Consider the following 26,059-nt stretch of genomic DNA (forward strand, 5'->3'; position numbering starts at 1 on the left):
CTTGAAGTTTAATGTGGCATGTAATTTTATTTTTAAAGCTGTATGTTTGGAGGGAAGAGAGAGGCATTTTGTACAGCAAAGTATTTGCACATACATTAAAAAATAAAAACAGACACTGTAAGACCAATAGGGCAGCATGCTCTTAGTGCTTTAGCACTAACAATAGAGGATAAACTCTTACATGAAAAGTTAAAATAAAATGACTTAAGTTGTAAAATAATTTAATGTAAATTTATTAAAAATAACAATTAAGTGTAAACTTCAGTAACAATTGTAGCCTACCTTCCATGCAGTGCATCTGGTTTTAAAGACTTTTAAATAATAATAATTTCAGCAGAGGTTGAGATCCATGCTCTTGTCTCCCAAGTTGCAAAATGCAAATACAAGCTTTCAGTTGTTCATTCTTTCAATATACAAACCAGAAATTACAGTCCATTTGTGCATTTATTTGTGCAGAGACAAAGGCTGATGATCATTACATGTAGAGTTAGTCTTAGCCTTTTATGATGCAGTGCCTAACATGGTTTTCTATAACACTTAAATAAATAGTCTAAATGCATCCCTCTGCTTTACAAAAACAAAAGAAGGCAGGAAATATTCTTCACATTTCTGGACCAGCTGCAGCAGTGCTCCTTGTTAGATCAGTACTGACATTCATATCAACCAATATAAATGTCCTACAAAGAAACACTGGAATATGAAAACATACAAACAGTTAATGAACATAATAGTGTCTTCTAACATATTTCCTTACAAAGAATGAATATTCACACAGTATGCTCACTGTACAGAGACTAGCTGTGCTTGGAAACAGTACGAGGAAGCTCGTCCTCTTAAACTCTACGACCCGTACAATGCACAGTCAGAAGTGGAAAGGCCTGCCTTAAAGCACTAACACTTTCGTAAAGAGAGAGTCTTACTGTAAATAAATAAAACATAATCTGCCACATCACAAATAGTCATACACAGATTAGACGTATCTACACATGTATCTTAACCAATGGAGGACTCTCTTAAGGCAGCTAGTATTGTGTACACTTTAAATGAAGTGAGGGTGAACATTGAGGTGCATATATGGATTCTCTAATTTAACAGCTTGATTTTCTTTATAAATCTTAAAACTGGATGACTTAGGAACAAATCATCTACTTTATCACAGCACATACACATCACCTATTGAACTTCCAATCTAAAGGATGATAAAACACAGCTTTGCTTCAGTGCTGATAGTTCTGAAATTTGTTTTTTAGTACAAAGACTAAGTTTGGTACAGGAAAGTACTGAAAGATGTACTTATTAAATAAACACAGACGGAATGGATTAGATGATTTGGGAAATTCTCAAATTGAAATGAAATCATCAGTGATTTTTTTTTTTTATATTAAGAGTAAAGGCCTTCTTACCTGCTTTCAGTGCAATAAACAAGTGAGCTACTCATTTATGTTCAAGTGATTTTCTTTCCCTATCTACTTTCTTCTTAGAGCCAAGAGGTTGGGGATGTGGAAATATTAACATTGTCATCTGGATGATAACCAGAGCGTATTTCAGCATGACTGTGCATAAGAAAACTTTCCTTCAGATATGTGGTGATTAAGTAAAGCGAACGAGGAGAAACATGCAGTTCTAGTCGCGAGCGGACTGCTTTCAGTTCAAGTTTCCACTTTCCCAAAGGTGCCCTCTGGAGGTCTGTACGGTTTAGGGAAAGTCTTCAGCTGGAGGGAGTTGAAAGCGTATTTGCGACTGCCGACGTTTTTCATGGTGTTTTCTCGCCTGCAGCCCTCACTGTGAAACAGAGAGAAAAGGTCCAATATTTATAACTAGAACTATATTAGCGTCCACACAACAAAGGTTAACATTCTGTTTATTGTGGTCTGCTGCTTTAAAATCCTGTCAAATGTTTTTAACGTTCATAGTTCTTGTCCTTGGTGTGATCCGGCCTTAATGTGTGAGTGTAAACTGTGGTCTCACCTGCGCATACAGTCCAAAGCCTGTGTGAAGACCTGCGGGGCCATGCAGTGCTCTTGCTGAAGGATCTGACATTGCTCCAGGGTCACTGACATGGCCGTACGGTCCTTTGCACTCTTGCAGCTGGTCACACGCACACCATTCAGACGCCGACAAATCTGACCATAACAAGTGAGAAAGATACCATCCTGGTAAGGTACATTCAAACTATTACAAAGAGTGAGAGAGTCTCAGATCGCAGCTCCATGAATCAAAAACAAAGTGAATTGTGATTTCCCATGTTTCAGTATAGATGCAAGAGAACATAATAATGATGTTAGATCACTGTACCTCTGCTGCCTGCAACAGGATGTCCACATTCTTGCTCTTCCTGGCATTAACATTTTGACTGAGGAACTTGAGTAGCTCAGGTACACAGATCTGACTGCGAGAGCGGGGCAGACCTACGGATAGAGTCATTCAGCTGGTTAGGACTGACATAAACCATCTACCAACTTTCTTTCATGCAGAGAGTTTAGGACTCACAGTCTTCAGGCAGTACTTCTTTAAACTGGTCATAATAGGAAGCAAGACGAGTCAGACTTTCCATGTTCACTACTTCCTGCAGCGACGTGTCTCCAAACCTAAAGTAATACAAAATGAACATCAATACTAAAAATTACATTGTATATATAAAATGTATATTGTATATTGACAGTCAAATGAATTAGAATGTATGAATAACTGAAGAGGAAAACATCGGCTCTCATTCACTAAGCATGCATACGCACACATTGTGTGTTAAATCTACATACAAAGGTCTTCTCAATCCATACATGATTCATCAATAACATGTACTTACATGTATGCTAAATTAATGAAAAAATAAACTACTTAAACCTTCCAAATGCAAAATTCACAATCACACTCCGGGTGATGCATTAAGATAAAAATGTTTCATGTTTCATCTTTAAACTATATAGTTAATTTTACACAGTGAAAGAGTGAGAAAAGCTGTGAGGTTCCTCTCATAAAACCACAAAATTGCATGTGTAGCTACAGCTGCCTAATGAGATCTCTGTGATCTGAGTGTGTGTAAATGAGATTTATTGTGTTTGAACCATTTTTTTTTTAATGCCAAACTGGGCATTGCTTGTGAATCTTGCTGCACGTTTCACGTTGCTGCATGTTTGCTGAGAGTGACAAATAGCTGTAAAGAAAGGGTTGAGTAGAAAGAGACCTGGCCCTAGAGATGGTCTGAGGGTGCTTTATGCAAAAAACAAACCTTAGGCACGCAACTGTTCATTTATAATTCACTAACATTAGAATGAGATTAAGAGTGAATTTATGTGCTTATGCAAGTTTTCCAGTGCATATAAATACTGATAATCCAGCTGAGCCAGTGTGATTAAATCAGTCCATACAAAGAAACCATGTATATTCAATTCATACACTTACTTTTCCGCTAGCGTTTGTTGCTCATTGATTCCTACATTGAATAATACCGGTTGAACTCGTAGCAGCATCCCATTTTGGATCTCCCGGGGTAACACATCAAACATCAGCCCCGATAAAGGAACACGCACGTTAAACCCATCTCTGTTGCCCGTGATGACAGGCAGCATGTCGGGGCTGAAGCTGGAGGTCGCCTGGGTCACTTTAAAGGTGACATTCCGGAGGTCCATGACGCCTACACTCATGTCTTCCAGCATGGCGAGCTCCTCCCCTTTAAGATGAAAGAGGAGCTCAGAGTTCACACATTCAAGTAGGTTTACCTTCACACATGCAAGAGTGCAAGCTGAACTGAAATGTGTTTGTATGTTTACCGTAGGTGCTCAGGAGCCCCTCAAACTGGACCAGTAAACCGATAATGTGGAGCTGTCGGAGGAAGCCGCTGTCACTGAGACAGTTCCTCAGTTTAATCACAAAGCCACAGATCAGGGCCGTCAGCTACAAAAAAATATGCATATTATTAGAATGGACATGATATGTTAATTTATAGTCAGCTAGGGATGTTGTATTATTGAAGTGTTTTGTAGAGTACTCCGTAAGCAGAAACATTTTCAATACGAAAAATCTCTGTAAAAATGATTATGGCGTAAACCTCCATATGGCAAAAAAACCTAAAAAAAAAACCTAAAAAAAAAAAAAAAACCTAAAAAAAAAAAAAAAAAAATATATATATATATATATATATATATATATATATATATATATATGAAGAGTTCAGATGCAAAAGCCTCTAAATGCCATCTGAAATTTTCATCTAAAATTAGGATTTTTGTCAAGCTCCTATGCTTAGGTTGAGTCATTTTACTTTAATGGCAATGTGCAGGTTCTTTTCCAGGCTATTAAAGTGAAATAACTGAACATAAATATAGGAGCTCGATAAAAATCCTAATTTTAGATGAAAATTTCAGATGGCATTTAGAGGCTTTTGCATCTGAACTCTTCATATATATATATATATATATATATATATATATATATATATATATATATATATATATATATATATATATATATATATATGCTAAATAAATATTGTTAGCAGTGCAGCTTAAGAAAATATCAAATGTAACATTTATTTTGTTTAAACCTTTACATTTAAAGGTTTAATATATTACAAAATATATTACATTACCTAAAGCAGCAGGAAAATACATTTCCAATCTTAAAATAGATTTTGGGTTAATGCAAGCATACTTTATATATAATATATATGTAAAAATATACTGTTAGGATAATAAAAAATTATATATATATATATATATATATATATATATATATATATATATATATATATATATATATATATATATATATATATATATATATATATATATATATAATACTAAATAGGAAATCCAAATGAGAAAAAATATTTTTATGAAACATTTAAAATATATTTATGTAAATGTTATAGTCTAAATGAACAAGATATGTTTTGGTACCATTTCTATATATTTGCAATATATATATATATATATATATATATATATATATATATATATATATATATATATATATATATATATATATATATATATATTTTTTTTTTTTTTTTTTTTTTTTTTTTTAGAAAGAGGCCTTGACAAAAAATTGTTTGTTAGTTATTATTTTTAATTAAACCATTTTAAACATTATAAGTTGTTCAGCTTTATCTTTTTTGGTAGCTGAACACAATATCAGATTAACTGTAATGTTCAACAAATGTAATGTAATGGGTGATGAGATTGGATGTAACTGAGAAGAGTTTCTCATTTCTACAAAGCACATTCTATGTGGGCCTGGTTGGCAATAAAATGATGTTATTTCTCTTAAATAGTCTGTACTAACTGTCTGACAGAAAACCACATCTCTGCGGTACTGTAGTGACAAACTCATGGCGATAGTGGGAGCGCTGTCTTGCATCAGTAGAAACACCATCGACTTCTTGGCTTTGTCGCTCATCATTGCTACACACTCATTCAGAGTGGTCAGAAGGGGATACAGAGCATCACTCCATTCACCTAGAGCCATAAATACAGACAGCTGAAACTGGAAAGCCCACAAATATAACTACAGCTGAAACAAATAGTTTGCAGTGAGACGCTTACCAGGAGAAGAGCCTTCAACACTGGGACTGCCATCTAAAGCCGGACAGAGAAAGAACAAGTGCTGTTCAAGACAACGGTGCCAATACTAATGACTTTTAAAGCCAACTCTTTATAAAATCTTGTGATGTCAATTTTGGTTTGTTAACATATACATGCATTTAAAAAAAAAAGCAACTGCAAGCAGGCATTTTGCATTTTGAATGGCATGCAGAATTATCACTTGTGGCACTAGAAGTGGATGTAAAATGGAAAGCATCTGCGCTATCTGATCATTTCTAAAAGGAATCAGAATGTAACACAGAGTGGAACCTACAGGAGCGAGTGTTAGGACTGGATGGGCATGCAGGGTTCAGTAAGTGTGATGAGGACTGAGCTGAAAGAGGGTGTGATGAGGTCAGGGGGGTGGAGCAGCCGTCACCAGGGTTGATCCAGAATGCATTGCCCTGGCTACCTCTCTTGCTGGTGTTGGTCTGCTGGTCAGACAAGAAGACGTCTTCACTGCTGTCGCTCTGTGAGCGCTCTCTCGTCAGCAGCCTGTCCACACAGTGGATCACACACTCCAGACTCTTATCCACATTCAGCCAGATCTTTTCCTGAAGCAGAAACAGGAATAAATCAGCTTCTGCAGATTTCAAGGTAAATTCATGAGAAAAGAATAATTTCAGTCTCTGAATCTTACCCACTCTTCCTCCTGCCAGTTTAAGTTTGCAGATGCTCTGTTCCCTTTCCCGCTCCATTTGGCCTGTGGAGAGCCCTGGTCGTTCCTCAGGACCACACGCTCAGTGTCGTGGGTGGACGGAGAGCCTCTGGAGGCGATGAACTCTGGGCGGGCAGCACTCAGTGCCTGGATAGCTGTAGTTAGCAGCTTACTGTCACACACTGTCACCAGCTGCCGCGTCTGAGAGACACACAGATATTGAGGGAGACACTTACTCATTAAGTGGACCTCAACAGCTTTTACTTGGTAGATCTGTAGAGCATGAGACACACTTTAAACTTTCATTAGTGAACCCTTTTCTCATCCCCGAGGTTCTCGGTAGCACTTTTAAATAGTAAATGATAAAATGGTAAATGGAATCTACAATAAATATATTGAAACCCAAATAGCATTTGTATGAATTTCCAAGACAAATTACATACATTACATAAAAAAATGAAAATAAATATACTAATAATAATGTTTAGAATTATATTATAGTTTGGAAAAAGTCTAACTAGTAAAATGCTTACACGTTATGTGAAAACTAGTACAAGTATATATATATATATATATATATATATATTAGGGGTGTAACGGTTCACAAAATTCACGGTTCGGTTCGATACGATACACTGATGTCACGGTTCGGTTCGGTTCGGTTCGATACGTTTTAGATACAGCAAAATGTAAAAACATCTCAACTTTTCAGAATGCCGCAAGCGCACCGCGGGTCATGTGACAAGAACCAACCAATCAGCTTCATCCTTTCCCGTAACAACGTTGAGAGCTCAGCCAAGATGAAGGAACAGCTGATCATAGTTGTATATGGATTGCAATTTTGAAATAAATTCAGTAGCAGAGCTACTGCAAGCGATTTTTAGAGCTGCAAATCCATTTATCCTTCGCTGAAATTTCCGCGTCTCATGGAGAGAGCACATCATTGTTGCTTAGCAAAGACAGACGCCTCAGGAGAAAGACGCGCTTAGCGTTTTCCATGCGTTTTTAGGCACGATATGTGAACGGCCCCTAAGGCGCTCGCTCACTCAGCACGCGCTGAAGGCTCGTTGCAAAATGTCTAATGCATTTAACAGACCAGAAATATAAGATCTGGTGTTTGGGTTGGATTCCCTGTAAGCTATAGTGTCTAAATGCTGCAGGGATAGTTTGCTGCGTGCATGTTTCTCCTTTTTTTCGTCTTTTCCCAGATAGTACTGACGCATATATCCCAGATATTCCCGCTGTTTTTTTTTTGTTTTTTTTTTGTAATCCCGCTGGTGTACCCTGTCATGTTGCAGATGCGACATACCGTTGTTTTTTTATCCACCACTCTCTTGCCATCACCATTATAGCTTAAAGGGAATCCAAAGTGCACCCAAACACCAGACCTGTTGGTTATTGGAGGATCTTCTCATTTCTAGTCTGTTAAACGCATTGGCTATTTTGCAACGAGCCTTCAGCGCGTACTGAGTGAGCGAGCGCCTGCTGAGTAGCCTAACATAAACATATAAGATGGTGTTTTTTTCTTCATCGGGAGTGTCAGGGGCGTTGCCTGTTACGTTGTTTGGGTTATTGGGCTACCTTGTTGAACGCATATCATTATATTTCTTTCTCTCTCTTTTTTTTTTTTTTTCAAATATAATTAATTACTCCAACGAACCGTTCGGTATACATAATGCGTACCGCGTACCGAACCGAAAGCGTCGTACCGAACGGTTCAATACGAATACGCGTATCGTTACACCCCTAATATATATATATTAGGGGTGTAACGGTTCACAAAATTCACGGTTCGGTTCGATACGATACACTGATGTCACGGTTCGGTTCGGTTCGGTTCGATACGTTTTAGATACAGCAAAATGTAAAAACATCTAAACTTTTCAGAATGCCGCAAGCGCACCGCGGGTCATGTGACAAGAACCAACCAATCAGCTTCATCCTTTCCCGTAACAACGTTGAGAGCTCAGCCAAGATGAAGGAACAGCTGATCATAGTTGTATATGGATTGCAATTTTGAAATAAATTCAGTAGCAGAGCTACTGCAAGCGATTTTTAGAGCTGCAAATCCATTTATCCTTCGCTGAAATTTCCGCGTCTCATGGAGAGAGCACGTCATTGTTGCTTAGCAAAGACAGACGCCTCAGGAGAAAGACGCGCTTAGCGTTTTCCATGCGTTTTTAGGCACGATATGTGAACGGCCCCTAAGGCGCTTGCTCACTCAGCACGCGCTGAAGGCTCGTTGCAAAATGTCTAATGCATTTAACAGACCAGAAATATAAGATCCTAAAATAACCAACAGGTCTGGTGTGTGGGTTGGATTCCCTGTAAGCTATAGTTTCTAAATGCTGCAGGGATAGTTTGCTGCGTGCATGTTTCTCCTTTTTTTCGTCTTTTCCCAGATAGTACTGACGCATATATCCCAGATATTCCCGCTGTTTTTTTTTTGTTTTTTTTTTGTAATCCCGCTGGTGTACCCTGTCATGTTGCAGATGCGACATACCGTTGTTTATTTATCCACCACTCTCTTGCCATCACCATTATAGCTTAAAGGGAATCCAAAGTGCACCCAAACACCAGACCTGTTGGTTATTGGGGGATCTTCTCATTTCTAGTCTGTTAAACGCATTGGCTATTTTGCAACGAGCCTTCAGCGCGTACTGAGTGAGCGAGCGCCTGCTGAGTAGCCTAACATAAACATATAAGATGGTGTTTTTTTCTTCTTCGGGAGTGTCAGGGGCGTTGCCTGTTACGTTGTTTGGGTTATTGGGCTACCTTGTTGAACGCATATCATTATATTTCTTTCTCTCTCTTTTTTTTTTTTTTTCAAATATAATTAATTACTCCAACGAACCGTTCGGTATACATAATGCGTACCGCGTACCGAACCGAAAGCGTCGTACCGAACGGTTCAATACGAATACGCGTATCGTTACACCCCTAATATATATATATATATATATATATTGTATAAAAAAAGAGACTTAATCATGTTTATGATCTCTGCTGAATAAAGCGCTTCGTTCTTTTTTTTCTGAGGAAATCCAAATCACATCTTTTTGGGGTGAATTATGTCTTATTCCTCTCATCGCGAAGCAAACAGTAAAATAAAAAAACCTGAAGAACAGTCTGGCTGCGTTGTCTTCTGTTGTGTGGGCGTATTCAAGCCGCGCGCTTCAGTGAAACATTAGAATCTGAATAGAGCTTTCAGCGCGGGGGCGTGGTCACATTAGAAGATAATGAAGAGAGACGTGAAAAACGGACATTGCCTTGTTTTAATATGGATTACTTTATCACACAATATTTGTTTTTCGGCAGCACTGTATACATGTCAAGCTTTCTATAGATCTCTCTCATGTCTCTTCGTTGGGTATTCACTGAGTTACAATTCATTTTAATGACGCGTTTGTAAATGAAGATCAGCACAGACAAAGGCTGCAGACAGAACACCTTGTTTGTTATCTTTATTTTATAAATAAACAAATTTTGGTTGTTATTATGCCTGTATACAAAAAAGTAGACAGTTTACAGATTCTATTGATGTATTGCTCTTATCTTTACGTAATTTAAGTTCTTTTTGGGGTTATCAGGAGAAAATGACTCATAACACGTATACGCGTTAATCGACTCAAGAGGGTTAACAGGTTAATGGCCATTTCAAATTTTGGATTCTGTTCGGAACTATAAAATTTTATTTAGGTTCTGTTTCTGGTTCTGCTCCTGTCAAAATTTCGTTTGTTTCTGGTTTTCGTTTTTGTTCCTTGAACCAGTTCAGAGCCCTGACTGTGTGCCCTTGTTAAGTGGTGTAAAGCCAGACAATCAGAATAGACTGTGGATTTCAGCCAGCTCTTGACAATTCTGTGTGAAATATGTATTTGATGGTCAGTGAATCGACTGTAAACAGTTCATGCAAATCCTCTCACCTTGTCTGTGAGGATAGCGAGGGTCCTCTCCAGTGCATTGGTTGAGCGCTCTTTGGCAGCGCGGGACAGCCGCTCAGTGTAGTAGCTGACCTGCGTCTTCAGAGTGTTGATATGGGAAATGATTTCTTTAGCTTTCAACACATCCTGTGGCTGGTACCGCATAGAAAGAGGAGCAGATTCCCCGGCACTGAAACAAGACAGATCATTAAAAACAAAACAACAACATATTCTCCAATTCCCCATTTGTAATTAATCACTTGTTCAGCTGCACAAGTTGTGACCAAGTTGACTATGAGATGGTGTGATATACAAGCATTCACAGAAAACGTACACAAATGCCAAGTGCACATAATTGGATGGGGTGGGAGAGCAGTTTAACCGTTAAAAACACAAATGTTGGTGCAAACAAGAAAGATCCTTCACATTTAATGGAAGTTAAGGCAAGGGCTCGATCCTGACAGATCATAAACAAGATGAAACACCACCACATATGAAAATGACTGGAAAACAACCCTGGAACTCACCTTTCACCCTCGCTTGAACTGATCGGAAAGCAAACAACGTAAAGTCAGTTGATTACAAATCGCAGTCATGAGATAAATGTGAAATAAAATAATCATGTATAAAAAATTGTGTAAGTATTGTGAGTCTATAACTCATGACTGCAAGATATAAACTTACAATTCTGAAATCAAAATTCTGAATTGAGATACAGGCTCACAATTTTGAGAAAAAAAGGTTATACTTTATTTTAAGATGTCCTTGTTACAGTGTAATTATACATTTAAGTACTGAGTTATATTAATTAACTACATGTACTTACTATACAGTATGGCTAGGTTTAAGATTAGGGTTACTTGCATGTAATTATGCATAATTTGTTGTTATTGTAATAGTAAGTAGTATTTTTTTTTAGCTTTTTTATTTTGCAGCCAAAAACACTTCCATACCTCTTGCTACGAAAATAATACACTAATAAAGAATATAAAAAATAAAAAAGAATTAGAAAAGCCAAGAAACAAAGCAGGGCAGCACAAAAAAAATGTATTCATATTCGTGACCAATTTATTAATAAAAAATCTTACTGCTTTTTGGCTTCCTCAAATTTCTGAATGAGTTTCCTCAATCCGCTGCCCTTGAAGCCCTGGTGATGTGCCGCAGGGGCCCCAGTGGTCACCACGTCATATGTGCGATCTGTTCAGAGATGTACATTACATAAAGACCAACCCATTTCGACAAGAATATTGAAGGATTTCAATGTTGAAATGCAAATATTGGCCACAGATCTCTCACCGTAGCCTGACTCGCCCTGCACTCTCATCCTCTGAACGTGGAGGTTTGTAGGGATAAACTCCAGTTTCTTCTCTCCTTTCAGAGTGCTAGATTTGAAGGAAGGACCTGATGGATAGTAAATACAATGTTGAAGTCACCTTTAATTATATCGCTCTCACTTCCTCTTTCTGGTTGAGCAGGTGCCACAACACTCACCCTTGTATTCATGTAAATTACTGAGCGTCTCCTGATAGGTGAGGATGATAGTCTGGTACTGAGTGATGATTTGTCTCCTCAGATTCTCCCAGCAGGGGGACAACTCACCCAACTCTTCTAACTCACACACCCTGCGTGCAGACAGAAATGTGCAATAGAATAAAATCTGATTTATAAATGAAATATTATATAAACTAATAGTGTTTCAGTCTTGCTAGTTAGAATATTACAAATCAATGTAATTTCTGAATGTCAAAATTCAATATGCTGCACAGAAAGTGATTATTTGACACTTTACAAAACTGAAGTTGTATGGATTCCTTGTGGATTATTGTGATCAGCTGTTTGAACTCTGATTCTGACGGCACCCATTCACTGCAAAGGATATACTGGTGAGCAAGTGATGTAATATTACATTTCTCCAAATATGTTCAGATGATGAAACAAACTAATCTCCATCTTGAATAGTGTGAAGGTAAGGACATTTTCAGAAAATTTTCAGAAAATTTTCATTTTTGGGTTACCTATTCTTGATGTTTCAGAAGTGTAGAAAAAAGAAAAATAAAATAAACTGGGGACTTTAAACTTTTTATTTTAGCTTGTATAAATACAAAAAAATATATACAAATTTTTTTTTAGGTTTTCCATTTCATGTCTCCTTTCAAAAGAGTCATCCTGAGCATGAGCACTAACAGTGAATTGCATTAACCTGGCAGCATCTTCCTCCAGCAGTAGTTTAACGAACTGTCTTGGTATGTGCAGGGAGAGCACGCTCTCTGCCATCTGCTCCAGGACACGCAGGTGGTTTCCATCAGTCGTGGGAAATCGGTACATCCGTGAAATAGTGCCTCCAAACACTGCAATCAATCAGTCAATAAATCAGTCAATGGGTGTGTGTAGTAGTGAAGGGCTTGAAAAAAGAACATCCGTTACATTTTACTGCATTCAATGAAGCATTAATTGGTGTTAATAAACTATTTAAACAAATGAAACCTTATTGTAACAGTTACCACAATTTTGGGGTAAAATTGTGTACATGCTGGGGTGATGCAGCAATTTATTGAAGCAGAACTAAAGCCTTTAACCTAAACTTAAAGAACACTTACATTAGTTGCCTCAAACCACTATTTCTATCTTTAGAAAATGCTAATCTAGTCAAAGAACACATTATCTATTCGCACCGAATATTTAACACTCTGCAAATAACCACTCTTGTGTTTTAATGGCTGCAGAAACCGTTTTCAGAACCTCTTTCAGAGCTTGTGGCATTCATGAGTCTTCACAGCAGGAAGTGAAGACTACAGCCCATTGGTTTAGTTATGAAGGGCACATTAGAAATAAATGGCTTCCTCCAGATGGAATGTAGCTGCAATAATTAAGATTGTTTTGTATATACACACTCACCTGCCTTTAAAAGAGCGTCTTTACATAGAGATGCTGATTTTGCTTTTACTCCCATGGATTCGGTCAGACTTTCATCAACAGGTAATACCATCTGTGAGAAACACGTGAGCGATTATACAGAAGACTGTCATGCTCTACGTGACAGAGATTTACATAGACACAGTTGTACAAAAATAAAACAGACTCCCGTCTTTTTTAACAGAAGTGCTAGCTCTCTCTTAAAAAAAAAAAAAAAAAAAAAAAAAAAACTACAACTGAAAGTCACTGTTGTTATCATGGACTACAAGTGATTACTAAAACTAAAACCATTAGAAAAACATGAATTAACTGAAATAAAATAAATATTTCTTGAAATTCAATTGAATATAAATACAATTATTTGTTTAGTTTCATTTAGTTTAAGTTGAAGAACTTAAAAATGAAATAAAAAATGAATGAAATCTATACAGACATATTTTAAAATAAATTAAAAATAAATTAATAGAAACTATTAAAAAAAAACATTCATAAAATGATAATATTATATAATGATACTAAAATACTATATAAGACACTATAATTGATACTAAAATAATAATGGCATCATTAATGGATAATAGATACATTGTCCATATATCTATATATATATAAAATTAATTGAAATATTGGTTTTGGACAGTGGCCAAACCTCAAATCAGTCGGGCACTAAAGTAAAGTGTGAAGAGCAGCATGTGTAAGCACTCACCCTGCCATTAACGGTGTCTGAACGTGCCAGAGGAGCTCGCTGGTCTCTCCTCTCCTCTATCTGCCATCCAATGATGGTAATGTTACCCATCCGCTCGCTCTCTGCTGATCTGAGCCAATGAAATGCCCACAAATAGGTGTCAGGCTACATTTACTGTAATTCCTAATAAATTCTATGGGATTACACATCAGCTTTGTGCCTATATGGATCTCACATACTGCAGAGTGAGGTGTAGCCTGTGGTGTTTGTCTTGAAGCAGCTCTTTCACTGTAAACATAGCCGAACCGAGCAGGTACATCTAATAAAACAGAGAGTTTATGAGGCTGAGCAAAACAGTGCAGAATGTTAAGAATAGCAGGTGTCTGTCTTACAGTCCCCTGTGAGCGGTCCTTCACATCGTAGACAGACAGTTTGATTTTAGTCTGCTGGGTAATCAGAGATTCCTGGAAGAAGGCAATGCTGCTCAAGAAGATTGGATTACTAGTGCCCTAGGAAAAAAAGAGAAATGCATGCATTAAATTCACCTCAATATGCAAAATCTGATATTAGGGCCAGTTTTACATGCTACATGGTTCCACATGTTCCAAAACCTAGTAATATCTACTTATGCTCACCTCTATAATTTCAGTCTGTGCATGTTTGGTCCAAAACGCCTGTGGGGGGGTGGTGCAGCTCACTGCGACAAAGCTACTGGGCTTACGGTCCAGTGATGGAGTGATCAGCTCACTGCATGCTGGGAAAAGAAGACAACAATTCAGTATATTAATCATGAAAGGAGAAAAGTTCAATTACATTTATAGTAGCATTAGAATCCAGTCTTTGTAAGCAACCATATGAAATGTTTCTTGTGATGCACAGTACAAATAACCCAAGGTGGCTAACTGCCATCAGCATGACGTTTCATCATGGAAAAAGTAATATAACTGCCAAAGAGTACAGCCAAAGTCAGACAAAACCCAATGCACCTACCACAATGGAAATATTTGATTTAAGAGCTCATAGAAAGGTTGTATAAATGTTTATTGGATGTGAGCTAAGAGGCTCATAAAGAGTGTATTTCCTTCACAGAGACAGTAGGCTGCATGTTGTTACTTCTGGTAGCCAAAAATATGAGGTGAAGAACTTATACACTGATACACACATATCCTGAGGAGTGGATATTAGCTTTGGTGAAACTTTGGTGACGCTGCACCTTGATCATTTTCTGATGGACTGAACTGCTGATACTCACCCAGACTGAACTCGAGCGCCGGCTCATCAGGATCCTGACTGTTTCCTAAACACACGTGAAACACAACACAGAAACTTTTTATTAGATGTGCATTATCTATTACATGTTGAAATTAGAGGAATAATCAGAGGGCAAATCAGCATCTGGCAAAATTCTCGATTTAAGAATCGCCTCCACGTCTCAGAGGATGTGGAATTTGAATGACAGAAACAGGAACTTAAAGAACCGTATATCTAAGAAAAATCAACAAAGTCAAATAGCAGGGGAATTTGAATAGTCATAACACAAATTAAAACATAAATGATAATTACATTACTGATTTAGACAAACTGTGCATCTGATTTTCAACTACTGATTAGAAATCAGTTCAATTTTGATCATCACATAATTGAAAAACATCACCCACACTGTTTTCAGACAAAAAAGAAACATAAATATTGACATCTATCGATAATTATGGTATTTATATTTTTGCGTGTATGATAATATGTTTGCATCTAACTCATTAAGAAAAAATTTAAAATTCATTATAAAATATCATAAGTGGTTATATGATTAAAAAAAAAAAGACTAATTTAAACTTGAATCACAAATTTAAATCAAATTTAAAATAAATTTTCTTCTTTTGTGTTCCTCAGAAGAAAAAAAAAGAAGTCATACATGTTTGGAACAACATGAGGGTAAATAAAATATTACAGAATTAAAACCTTTCAGAATTCCTTTTGAATTCTATTTAATTTTGTGATTTAATTTGTGAGTGAACTATCCCTTAAAGGACTATTTAGAGAATCTGTGGCATTAGAATTATTACCACAGAAAATCATATCTCATATCTTTGTTTTAAAACAAAGTAAATGATTACTACCATGTGTACATGATTATGTGTCACTGACATAATGATCACTACGGTATAAACTTCTTGTAAGTTAAATGTATAGGTAAAACCCCACTTAATCATCATCATCACCTGTTAGTGCCAGCCCCATAATCTCTGAGGACAAATCAAATGTGTTGGCTTGGTACACAGACCATGGCCTGTGGCGTGGACTGCGCTCTCTTCCTGCCATCTTGGCTCGCGTTACTTCAGTGACCAATGTATCTCACTCTTACGCTCCCACTTTATGTTGCTGGTAAAGGATTTGCAGTGATCGAGGCTCTGTTTCAGTCTCAAAGTTTGTTATCTAAAAGCAGGAGAGAAAAGGGGACAAAAAGGATGAGTCAACATTTGCGTCACCATCTGTCTGGAGACTGAAGAACCAGCGGGTGCTGAGGCTGTTAACCTGAGACAACCACAGAACGAGACTTGTGCTTGATCTCAAACCACTAAGTATGTCTCTGCATTATTCATGCTGTTTCATATGAGGACATTTATAATTGAACACAACAATAGAACTGCAATCAGAGACAGTCAGTGCCAGAGAACTGTCTTTTGTTTATTTCTGGATAATTTATGACTTGTTTCGCAAACAGGATGCTAACAAAGGATTCCCAATAACGCAACTTCAGGCCAACACTTTATATAGACTTTATATGAAGGAGCTGCATGCCTCAAATGACACCAAACATCCTATACGACAGAATACAATCATTCTTATTCCACAATCATTTGACAAATGTCGGACTAGGAATTTATGAACCATTTGAGTAAAGAAATTATACACTTAGGGTCAAACATTTGGGTTAAGATTAATGTTTTTGTGAAAGGTCATGTATATTATCAAATCTGCATTTATTTAGATTTTTTACAGTAAAAACAGTGAAATTGCAAAATTATTAAAATTACTGTTTTCTATTGTAATATATATATCAAAATGTCATTTATTCCTGTTATGGCAGAATCATTTTGCAGCATTATTGATCCAATCTTCAGTGTCACACGATCCTTCAGAAATCATTCTAATATGCTGATTTGCTGCTCAACTATTATCAATAATTATTAGTACTCAACTTTTCACTGCTTATTATTTTTCTGGAAATCATAATACATACATAATCACATTAATAGAAAGTTAACAAGAAAAGAAAACATCTATATCTACCTTATAATAGCGTTTCACAATATTACTGTTTTTACTAGCAAATAATACAAATTATAAGAATAAAACTAGAAAATCCCTGTGTGCCACTGATATAAAATCTAAACCAAATGGATTGCTCTGAGCACACATTTTATTTTATAAGCATTTAATAATAGGAACTAGAAGTAAACACTTATATAAATAAATATATACAGTATAAAAACATTACATGCTGTTTTTAGCAGTATATCATTCATCTTTTTATAAAATAAATAGGTGGTGGACACTTTGCCAAACATAAAGATTTGGAGACACTGTGAAAGATTAGATATATAACCAAAACCTATCAGAGCAGAAAAAGTAAAACTGAAAATAAGGTTAAATGTCTTTCAGCATGTGCCATAATTCACTACCAGTGATAATGGGGTTTATTTGCTCTCTCTCTCTCTCTCTCTGTTGTTTTAGTATAGTTCCCTAAAGAAATTATGCAAATAATGTGCACACATAAAATTAATACAATAAAATCAGCTGAATTTCTGCAATTTCTGTGGTGCAACTTCCCATATTCTGAGTGTTAGGCTATGAAGGATGCAGCAAACTACAGTATGCTGGGATTGAATCCTGACACCGAGAGAGGAGACAGGGTGAAAGAGGCTAAATCTGTGGCGGATGGAAGGTTTTTGGCTGTGGCAGGCAAAGCAGCAGGTAGTGGGCTGCGGTCTGGGTTTGAAGGGGTGGACGACTGATTCAGAAAACACAACCAACAACCCACCAGCCATCCATCTGCCTGATACCGTCCACCAGAAACCGCACAACAAACTACTCATTTAACATAATGTGTTCACAGCAATCAAGAATAGAAATGACCGTCATCTCCCGCCTGCAGTTAAAGACCTCCAGAAACTGTAGCAGATGATTACCACACTCTCATTAGCCTTGACATTTCACGCTTATTAACCACCAGCCTCTAAAACGATTTCTCACAGACCTCATTCAGATTTTCATTCAGTTAAAAGAATCTCTCCATGCCAAATGCACCAATTTGAAACGGATTCCATCAGGAGAATATATGGAAACACAGATGAAAGCGACTGGTGTGATCTTTGTTGATGTTAATTAAATCGTCTTCCACCTCAAGGATCGTGCTGTGGTCACTAAACTGAATCACTCAGAGCAAAACACAAACACACTTAACAGATACAAGCCGTTTCTTCCACTCATAAAGTAAGTACAGACAGATTTATGGAGTGATGAATGAAAATAGGGGATGATTAGATAGAAAAATAAAAGAGGTTAAAGCTTATGACAGGTTAATTAAATTATGGGGATATTATATTTATTTTTAAATAGAAATATATTATTTCAATTTCAAATAAATAAATTTTTTTAACTTTCTGTTCATCAAAGAAAAGAAATCTCAGTTAAAAAAAATATTATGGAGGACAGCTGATTTGAACAATAACAATAACAAGAAATGTCTTCTTGATTTCATATATATATATATATATATATATATATAAACTTTGTAATGGATTTTATTTATTACTCAGCACTACAAATGTGACCCTGAACCACAAAAGAGATTTAGACTAGAGGTGCTCCGATCACGATCGGCCGATCGTTATGCGCATCTCCTCAGTAAAGCCGGTTTTCTAATCAGCGGTTAATTCCATCAGGTGCGTGATTTCACATAGAGCAGCTGTTACTACACAGAGCCGTTGTTAACTGAGAAGATGCGCAAATCACGTTAATTTTCAGCGTTTATTGGCCCATCTTCTCAGTTAACAACGGCTCTGTGTAGTAACAGCTGCTCTATGTGAAATCACACACCTGATGGAATTAACCGCTGATTAGAAAACCGGCTTTACTGACGAGATGCGCATTAACGATCGGCCGATCGTGATCGGAGCACCCCTAATTTAGACATCATATAAACTTTGAGTGATTTGTTAGGATAGGTCAATATACAGCTATTTGAAAATCAGGAACCTGAGGGTGCAAAGAAAATCGAAATATTTAGAAAATTCTAATCAGAAAGTCTTTAGCAATGCATAAATCATAAATGTACAAAATATCCTAAAATATCTATTTTTTGACCCATACAGTGTATTTTTGGCTATTGCTAGAAATATACCTTTGCTCCTTAAGACTGGTTTTGTTGTCCAGGGTCAATTTAAGTTAATTTCCATCCCTGGGCTGTCTTACCTAAATCTAGCTGTTTTTGCATCTCGTCCTCTGCTGGAGGAGGTCTTTTGCTCAGTGAACATGTAAAGCACATGGGTTACCAAACAAACCGTTTCTGACTTAACCTGATTTAACCAAAATAAAAAAGGACCACTGTGCGAACATAACCTATTTTTAAGGGCTAAATTACAATGGAAAACTATGAATACCTGTATGTCGAATATTTCCTACAGTATATGAAGTATATGCCCATGGAGTGAGAAAAAATAATTAATTCCGACAAACAGCCCCTTTATGTTTTAGTAATAAGTAAAAGCACAGATGAAATGTGGCTTTGTTTTTGCTGAAAGCATCAGATCAGAGAATAAAAAGTGTTTGGTTGCCCTAGTGAGCTCTGCTGCTTCAATTATCTGAAAGTGGAAGTTACAACCAACACTGCTTCAAAGAAGTCATGCCTGAAAGCTCTTTGTGTAAAAATGGAGATGACTTATGAGAGAAGTCGCAAACAGGACCGTTTTAAAGGGAACTACTGTAGAGTAGCTGAAAATGGTGCACAGGTCAGCCATATCTGGAGCTTTAAGCAGCACTGGACAGGACCAGTGATGTGTTGCACCAGCCTGACGCTGCACATTACCCCAGAATGTTCAAAGACCAATCAGCTATGAGCCTTTCTTGCTGTTGTAGATTTCAGGAACAAGAAAATGAGTGAATAATTATGCATCCCCCTTTGATTCAACAGAATCCATTGTTATACTGTAAGATGAATAGACTTATGTGATTGTTATATAATGTTTTGTAAAGTATTGTAAAAGTATTGTGACCACAGTCTATGATTGTGACAAGCACAAAAATATTTCTAGAAAGAAATGATTCAGAGCTTTTTTCCTTTGAGTTTTTGAAAAGTTGTGCATACATATGGCAATGTTGTCAAAATGATGACAAGGATCTGTGAAAATTACTAAAAAAACATTGTATTGTGCACTCCAGGCCAGTAGATGGCAATATAATTTTATAAAGAAACAGTACTGTATGTGCCTGGGTGCATATCTTTAGACTGTAAAGGTAATACATATATAGGCCATCCGTAGTGTTTTTGTAGTATACATCAAGACAATATCAAGGTTTAATTTTTGAACACTTCCACTTTGAAACCCACACATATAATACTGTTGTCATGCAAATGAACCACATAAAAATAGTTCAAAGTTTTGAAAATGGTGTTGCGTAAAGGCCTCCTAAAATTAGTAGGACAGGAGCTGATTTTAACAAAACTCTCAGAAATAATTTAAATGTACACTACCGTTTAAAAGGTTCAGGTCTGAAAAAAAAAAAAAAATCCAGAAAGGAAGCATTAAATTAATGAACAGTGACAGTAGAGACATTTATACTGTTACAAAATATTTCTATCATAATAAATGCAGCTCTACTGAACTTTATATTCATCAGAGAATCCTGAACAGATATATAGGTTTCCTCTAAAATATTACGCAGCACAAATATTTTTAACATTGATAAAAAATGTAAAATGAATGATTCTGGAGCGGAAAATCAGCAAAAATGATTTCTGAAGGATCATGTGCATTGAATAATGGTGCTGAAAATTCACCTTTGTCAGAAAACAGTTCAAATGTAATCCCATTTTGCTGCTTTAAATAAATGCTTCCATCCTGAGTGAGCATGAGAGTAAAACATATATAATAATCCTACTGACCACCAAACCTTTCAATGGTAGTGTATAATAAACAAAAAGTAAACATTCATTTCAAACAGTCTGTGAAAATAAACTAATTGAAGTAGTTCGAAATAGAGATGGCTGTAGATTAGGTGAAAGCTTAATCACTGTCACACACTTTCAATCTAGACTGCTCTGTTGATAATGAAGGTAGAGTAATTTATTTCTGGCTAATCATAGCACACTGGGACAAAGGACAACTCCTGTTTCGGTATACAACTACCGTATTGGGATGACATCATCACTGTTTGAAGAGCAATACTTTCCTTTCTTCTGCGCAGTTTTCTACTAATAACTCAGCTCAAACCATATACACACACAAAGACCCGTTTGAAAACAGCTTGTTGTTTTTGTGAATAATGGGTTATGGACAAAACACAGCAATCAGTCCACATACAGACCCTGCCATGCACGCAAATGCAGTGTCACTCTAAACTGTCAGTTCGCAGTCTCGCACAACCACATCCTGACCTTTTGCTTAATCAGGAAGTGTGAGCGACTTTCTCTTCAGCGGAGACTTTCTGTTCAACTGTTACCTCAGCTGTGTATACATGCTACAGTCCTGCATTTTCGGGACTATTAATCAATAGCTCTGTTAAGGTGCTGTTTCTTGGGTCCTAAAGCAGATGGTTCATTCATCCAATGCAATGCAGATGTTTCATACAGTGCAGGCTTGACACAACACCCATCATAAACTCAAATTATCAAATGGGACAACTTACAGTCTCATGGACTTCATAAATGAAAAATGCAAGTTTAAAAAGAGCACTTTTCGGGAGAGAGCCTATCTATCTCTTATGTTGTTTGTATTCAAAACACATGACAGGAAACTGGAAATGGAACAAAAACAATACCAAATGAGTTCTGGAAGCATTGTATCCTTTGAAACTATTTGGCAGGGAAATCAAGTAGAAGAGATCTAAAGTTATTATGGCATGGACAACACTTTGAGCATCTCTGAAACTAAAAGAGGAACAGAGGCGGGCAATATTACAGAGGAGGTGGTACAAACAAAAAGGGAATTACATATAATGCTTTCATGTCTAAACACAGATTAGAGTGAGATTAATCTTGATGCCTACTAACATTTGGTCAGAAAACAGTCATTTACACCTGGAGGTTGTGTATTTGCAAAATAAAGCATGAACTACAATATTAAGCCTGAGTAAAGTTCCTATTTATGTAAGATCGTATGTGCATGACAATCATACAGAGGAAATGAATCCATGCGTGAGAGTGTTTCTGCATGATCAGCTCTTTATGTGTGCTTGTGGGCCTGTGTGTAAATGAACTAATCCATGAATACACTTCCATTCAAAAGTTTACAGTACGTATGTTTTTTTTTTCCCTGCAAAGGAAGATATTAATACTTTTTTTGTCACCAAAGATGCAGTAAATTAATAAAAAGTTACAGTTAAGAGATTTATAATGTTACAAAATATTTATATTTCAAATAATTGCTGCTATTTTGCACTTTCTATCCAACAAATAATGAATTTATCAATGTATTCAAGAAATAATAAGCAGCACAACTATTTTTAACATGAATTATGATAAGAAATGTTTCTTGAGCACCAATTCAGAAGATTATTGATTTCTGAAAAATCACGTGACACTGACTGAAGACTGAAGTAATAGCTTTGCTGTCACAGGAATAAATTACATTTTAAAATATGTAATTTATATTGTAATAATATGACTCATAATAATAATAATAATAATAATAATAATAATATTGAAAAAATCTAAATTATGTCAATATCTATAACCTATATACAGCATTATTTCCAAGGAACAAGAAAATAAATATTTGGAAGAATCTTTACACAGCTCTTCATCATAAAAAACAAACAAACACCAAGCTCCTTCATTAAAGTAGTTCATATGACACATGCATAAGTCCTCTAAAGCCATATTTATATTGTAAATAGATTAAAATTCAAATCTGAAATCCAAACACAGATTCCAAACTCTTCACGTCATGATTGACATCGTCAAATGTCTCTGGTTTTTATGTGAGCTATAAACAAGCGTGACATGGCAGGGCAAATATGTGGAATGGAGAATGACATGAATACATACTGACAGTATTCATTTTTGGCTTTACGCCTCCGATAAGTAGAGTCTAAAAATATAACCAGACCCGTAATTCAGCATTAAAAAAAAAAATGTTTTTGCTATTTAATCTCTGTTTTGATTGGATTCATATCAACTGTAATTAAAGCAATTCTAATCATAATGAATACCCATTTCCTTCTAATGATAAATCACTGCCTGGGTGAGAACAGGATTATCCATGCTCTCCTTTCATCTCTAGACCTTACATCATTTCCTTTGGCTGAGCGAAACTCTGCTTCTCCTTTGAACGAGCAGACAATCTCTCTTAAAAATATGGGTCATCGCTGTCCATAACAGACAGTTGAACGGTGTGAAGATGTCATAACAAGTCAAGAAGGCTAGACAGAGTCTGACTTGCACAGAAGATATAGGATGAGAGTAACATATGTGCTGTATTTGTGATTCATGCATGTCATTGGCAAAACAACAGTAAAGCACTTGTCATTGTCAGCATCTGTCTCGCAAGAAAAAAACCCACTGTGACACTCTTCAGACCATGAAATAAAGCACTTTTTGTTTTAAACCTATGCAGCATCAGTTGTCTTTGTAAAGGCCGGTGATTACCTCTTGCAGTGAGAGGTTGATGAAAAGACAGTGGAATGAACTATTAGCCAAAATGTCTGATTGGTTTATATCATGACAAATGCTGTGAGGGAATAGAAACAAAGCTAGTTATAATTTTTTACAAGACCTTTTACAATATCTTTTTTTTCTTTATTATTAGTTTTCAGACCCACCTTGAAAACATACTGAATTACATAAAAGGGGACAATGCTCTTTTATCATCTTTTAATTATTCTGATTACAATGCACTATGTCTGACTTGGGTTGATGCCCAGATATGTGACATATAAACGTAGCCTGGATCCCATCCTAAACCACATGAATGAGTAAAGCAACACGACGGTGGTACCGTAGGTCAACATGACAGATGTAGTACATCTGGATTACACTCATACTATATCAACCATACTTTTTTTAATGGTTGTGAAGTGAATAGCCTACTTATTCCCAAAAAGCACCTCTTCAGAGTATGCAATTCCGGACGCATGCCTTTGGGTTTTTTAGGGATCAAAGGCCAAGTGATATAACAAATCAGAAATAAATGTTATACGATTCTTGCAAAAGGTGTTTAGCCTACATATGTTTCAAATATTTTCATACACTCTAAAAACTGCTGGGCTAAAAACAACCCAATTTAGGTTATTTTGGCAACCCAGCGCTGGGTCAAAAAGGGCCGAACCCAATGCTGTGTTATTTTAACCCAACCCGTTTTTTTGTTTAAAATTATTACATTGCTAGGCTAAGATGAACCCAAATTAAGCTAGGCATTAAACCTACAAATCTTGTTCATTTTAAAATCACTTTTACACTCAAATAATAACTATCAAAAGGTAAATATTTCTTAAAAACAGGAGAAAACTCTCAAAAAGTGACATGCATGTAAGAAGAAATGCAGAAAAGTATGGCATTAACAGCTACTGAGTTGAAGCATTTGTTAAATATAACTTTTAAGATCAAATGTGACTATATTAGATAAAGATATTTAAAAGGTGGCATAAATGCAAATCTTTCTGTATATCAAATTCATATAATAAACAACATAATTGCATTCATGTTAATAGTACCACTGTTTAGAGAACTCTAGTAAGTTATACTTCAGTAAGTAAGTGAGGTTTATTACCTACTAACAGTTCAGGCTGATGCAGAATTGTTTTCTGACTCAAAAGGAATTACTGATAAATGAATTAAACTGATAAAACAACCGACTGATAAAAGTAAGTTCCGTAATGGGATTGTTCGCTGTGTTTTTGATTGAGATTATGTTGCTGAGTGTATTTTATAACAGTTGTTCAGTCTGCATGGACAGAAGAAAGCAAAATCCGTTTTTCTAAAGTCTAGGTTTCCATCTCTAGTGTGTTCAAGACGCATTGTTTAATGTCAGCAGGTGATGTATGACCCAGCTCATTATTTTAGCTACAGGAACATTACTGGAGCATCCCGCAACGTTATTGAGCTAATGAAGCAGCTAAAGCTGAAGGCAACGCATCTCGACAGCTTGTAACATCGTGACACAGGTTTAACGCACTTATGACGGAATATAAAGCGTGATGACGACTGAACGGACGGTTGCGTCCTCCGTTATGTTTTATAATGGCACAAGAAAATATTTGAAAACACACCGTCCGACCTGCCAGTCATCACTCGCACAAAATGCACATCACACCGTATCACCTTCTGTGTGTGCTTATCAAAACAAAAAAATGAGTCCCTTTTCCTCAATGCTTCCTTCCAAACGTTTAACGAAATATGTAACGTTACGTTACTACCACTCGACTGGACAGCAAACATCACCAGCATTTAAAAGTGCAGCAGGGGTCACTTACGTTTCAGTCACCGATATGCTCCATGATTTTAAGGCAGCATGCAGATCCGATCAGTGTTTTGATGAGACCTCCGCAATTCTTTCACTTGCACTGCACACTGGACTCGCCCTGGTGTGACGTCATCGCGCTTTACGTCACAGTTGTTGTTCTAAAGACGCCGCCTCCGTCGCCTCGTTCACAGATAGCGTGAATCAGAGAGCATGCAGTCTCCTCTTAAGATTTGAAAAAAAATATATAAATAAACGAAGATTTTTATTTTAATTTGTCTTGCCTGTATTTAAGAACGTCTCATGAAACGAGCTCGTGACAGTTTCGATAACGGAAGACCTTGACTGCCATCTAGTGGTTGCAGCCTAAAGCACTGCTACAAAATGAAATGCAGGTGGATGAGGTGAAATATTTCTGTAAACACCTACTACTGTATCTTATTCCATTCTGTATCACCTGTCATAATAACATAGCAATATAACATGCACGAGTTTAAATAAAGGTGAAATTAGCTATATTTAAATTTTGTAAAGAGTACCTATTTTTTTCACTATATGGATAACATTACAAGAATAAAATAAGAAAAGATCAAATAATTGTATTATTATACTTATTATTTTAA

The 26,059-nt window shown here is 36.4% G+C and overlaps 1 protein-coding gene across 4 annotated transcripts; it reads right to left on the reverse strand.

The window, feature by feature from the left end:
• Positions 1–25,586, reverse strand: inpp4aa (inositol polyphosphate-4-phosphatase type I Aa). 4 transcript variants are annotated; one of them, XM_026272306.1, is made up of 24 exons: positions 25,450–25,586; positions 15,978–16,191; positions 15,011–15,055; positions 14,394–14,512; positions 14,151–14,267; positions 13,998–14,077; positions 13,780–13,888; positions 13,056–13,146; positions 12,361–12,508; positions 11,652–11,782; positions 11,457–11,561; positions 11,249–11,357; positions 10,688–10,705; positions 10,164–10,350; positions 6,223–6,441; positions 5,995–6,136; positions 5,544–5,576; positions 5,284–5,456; positions 3,771–3,894; positions 3,403–3,670; positions 2,491–2,588; positions 2,296–2,408; positions 1,969–2,123; positions 1–1,782 (listed from the first exon to the last, which is right to left on the reverse strand). In XM_026272306.1, exons 2-24 carry the CDS (start codon positions 16,075–16,077, stop codon positions 1,650–1,652), a joined length of 2,817 nt encoding a protein of 938 aa, XP_026128091.1. In that variant the 5' UTR covers positions 16,078–16,191; positions 25,450–25,586; the 3' UTR covers positions 1–1,649. The 4 variants fall into 4 exon arrangements, with proteins under 4 accessions (XP_026128091.1, XP_026128089.1, XP_026128092.1 ...); XM_026272304.1 differs by having other exon boundaries at positions 5,857–6,136; XM_026272307.1 differs by lacking the exon at positions 10,688–10,705.
• Between the last annotated feature and the right edge of the window lie 473 nt (positions 25,587–26,059).

Source organism: Carassius auratus, chromosome 9, assembly GCF_003368295.1.
Source record: "Carassius auratus strain Wakin chromosome 9, ASM336829v1, whole genome shotgun sequence".
NCBI classification, from domain to species: Eukaryota; Metazoa; Chordata; class Actinopteri; order Cypriniformes; family Cyprinidae; genus Carassius; species Carassius auratus.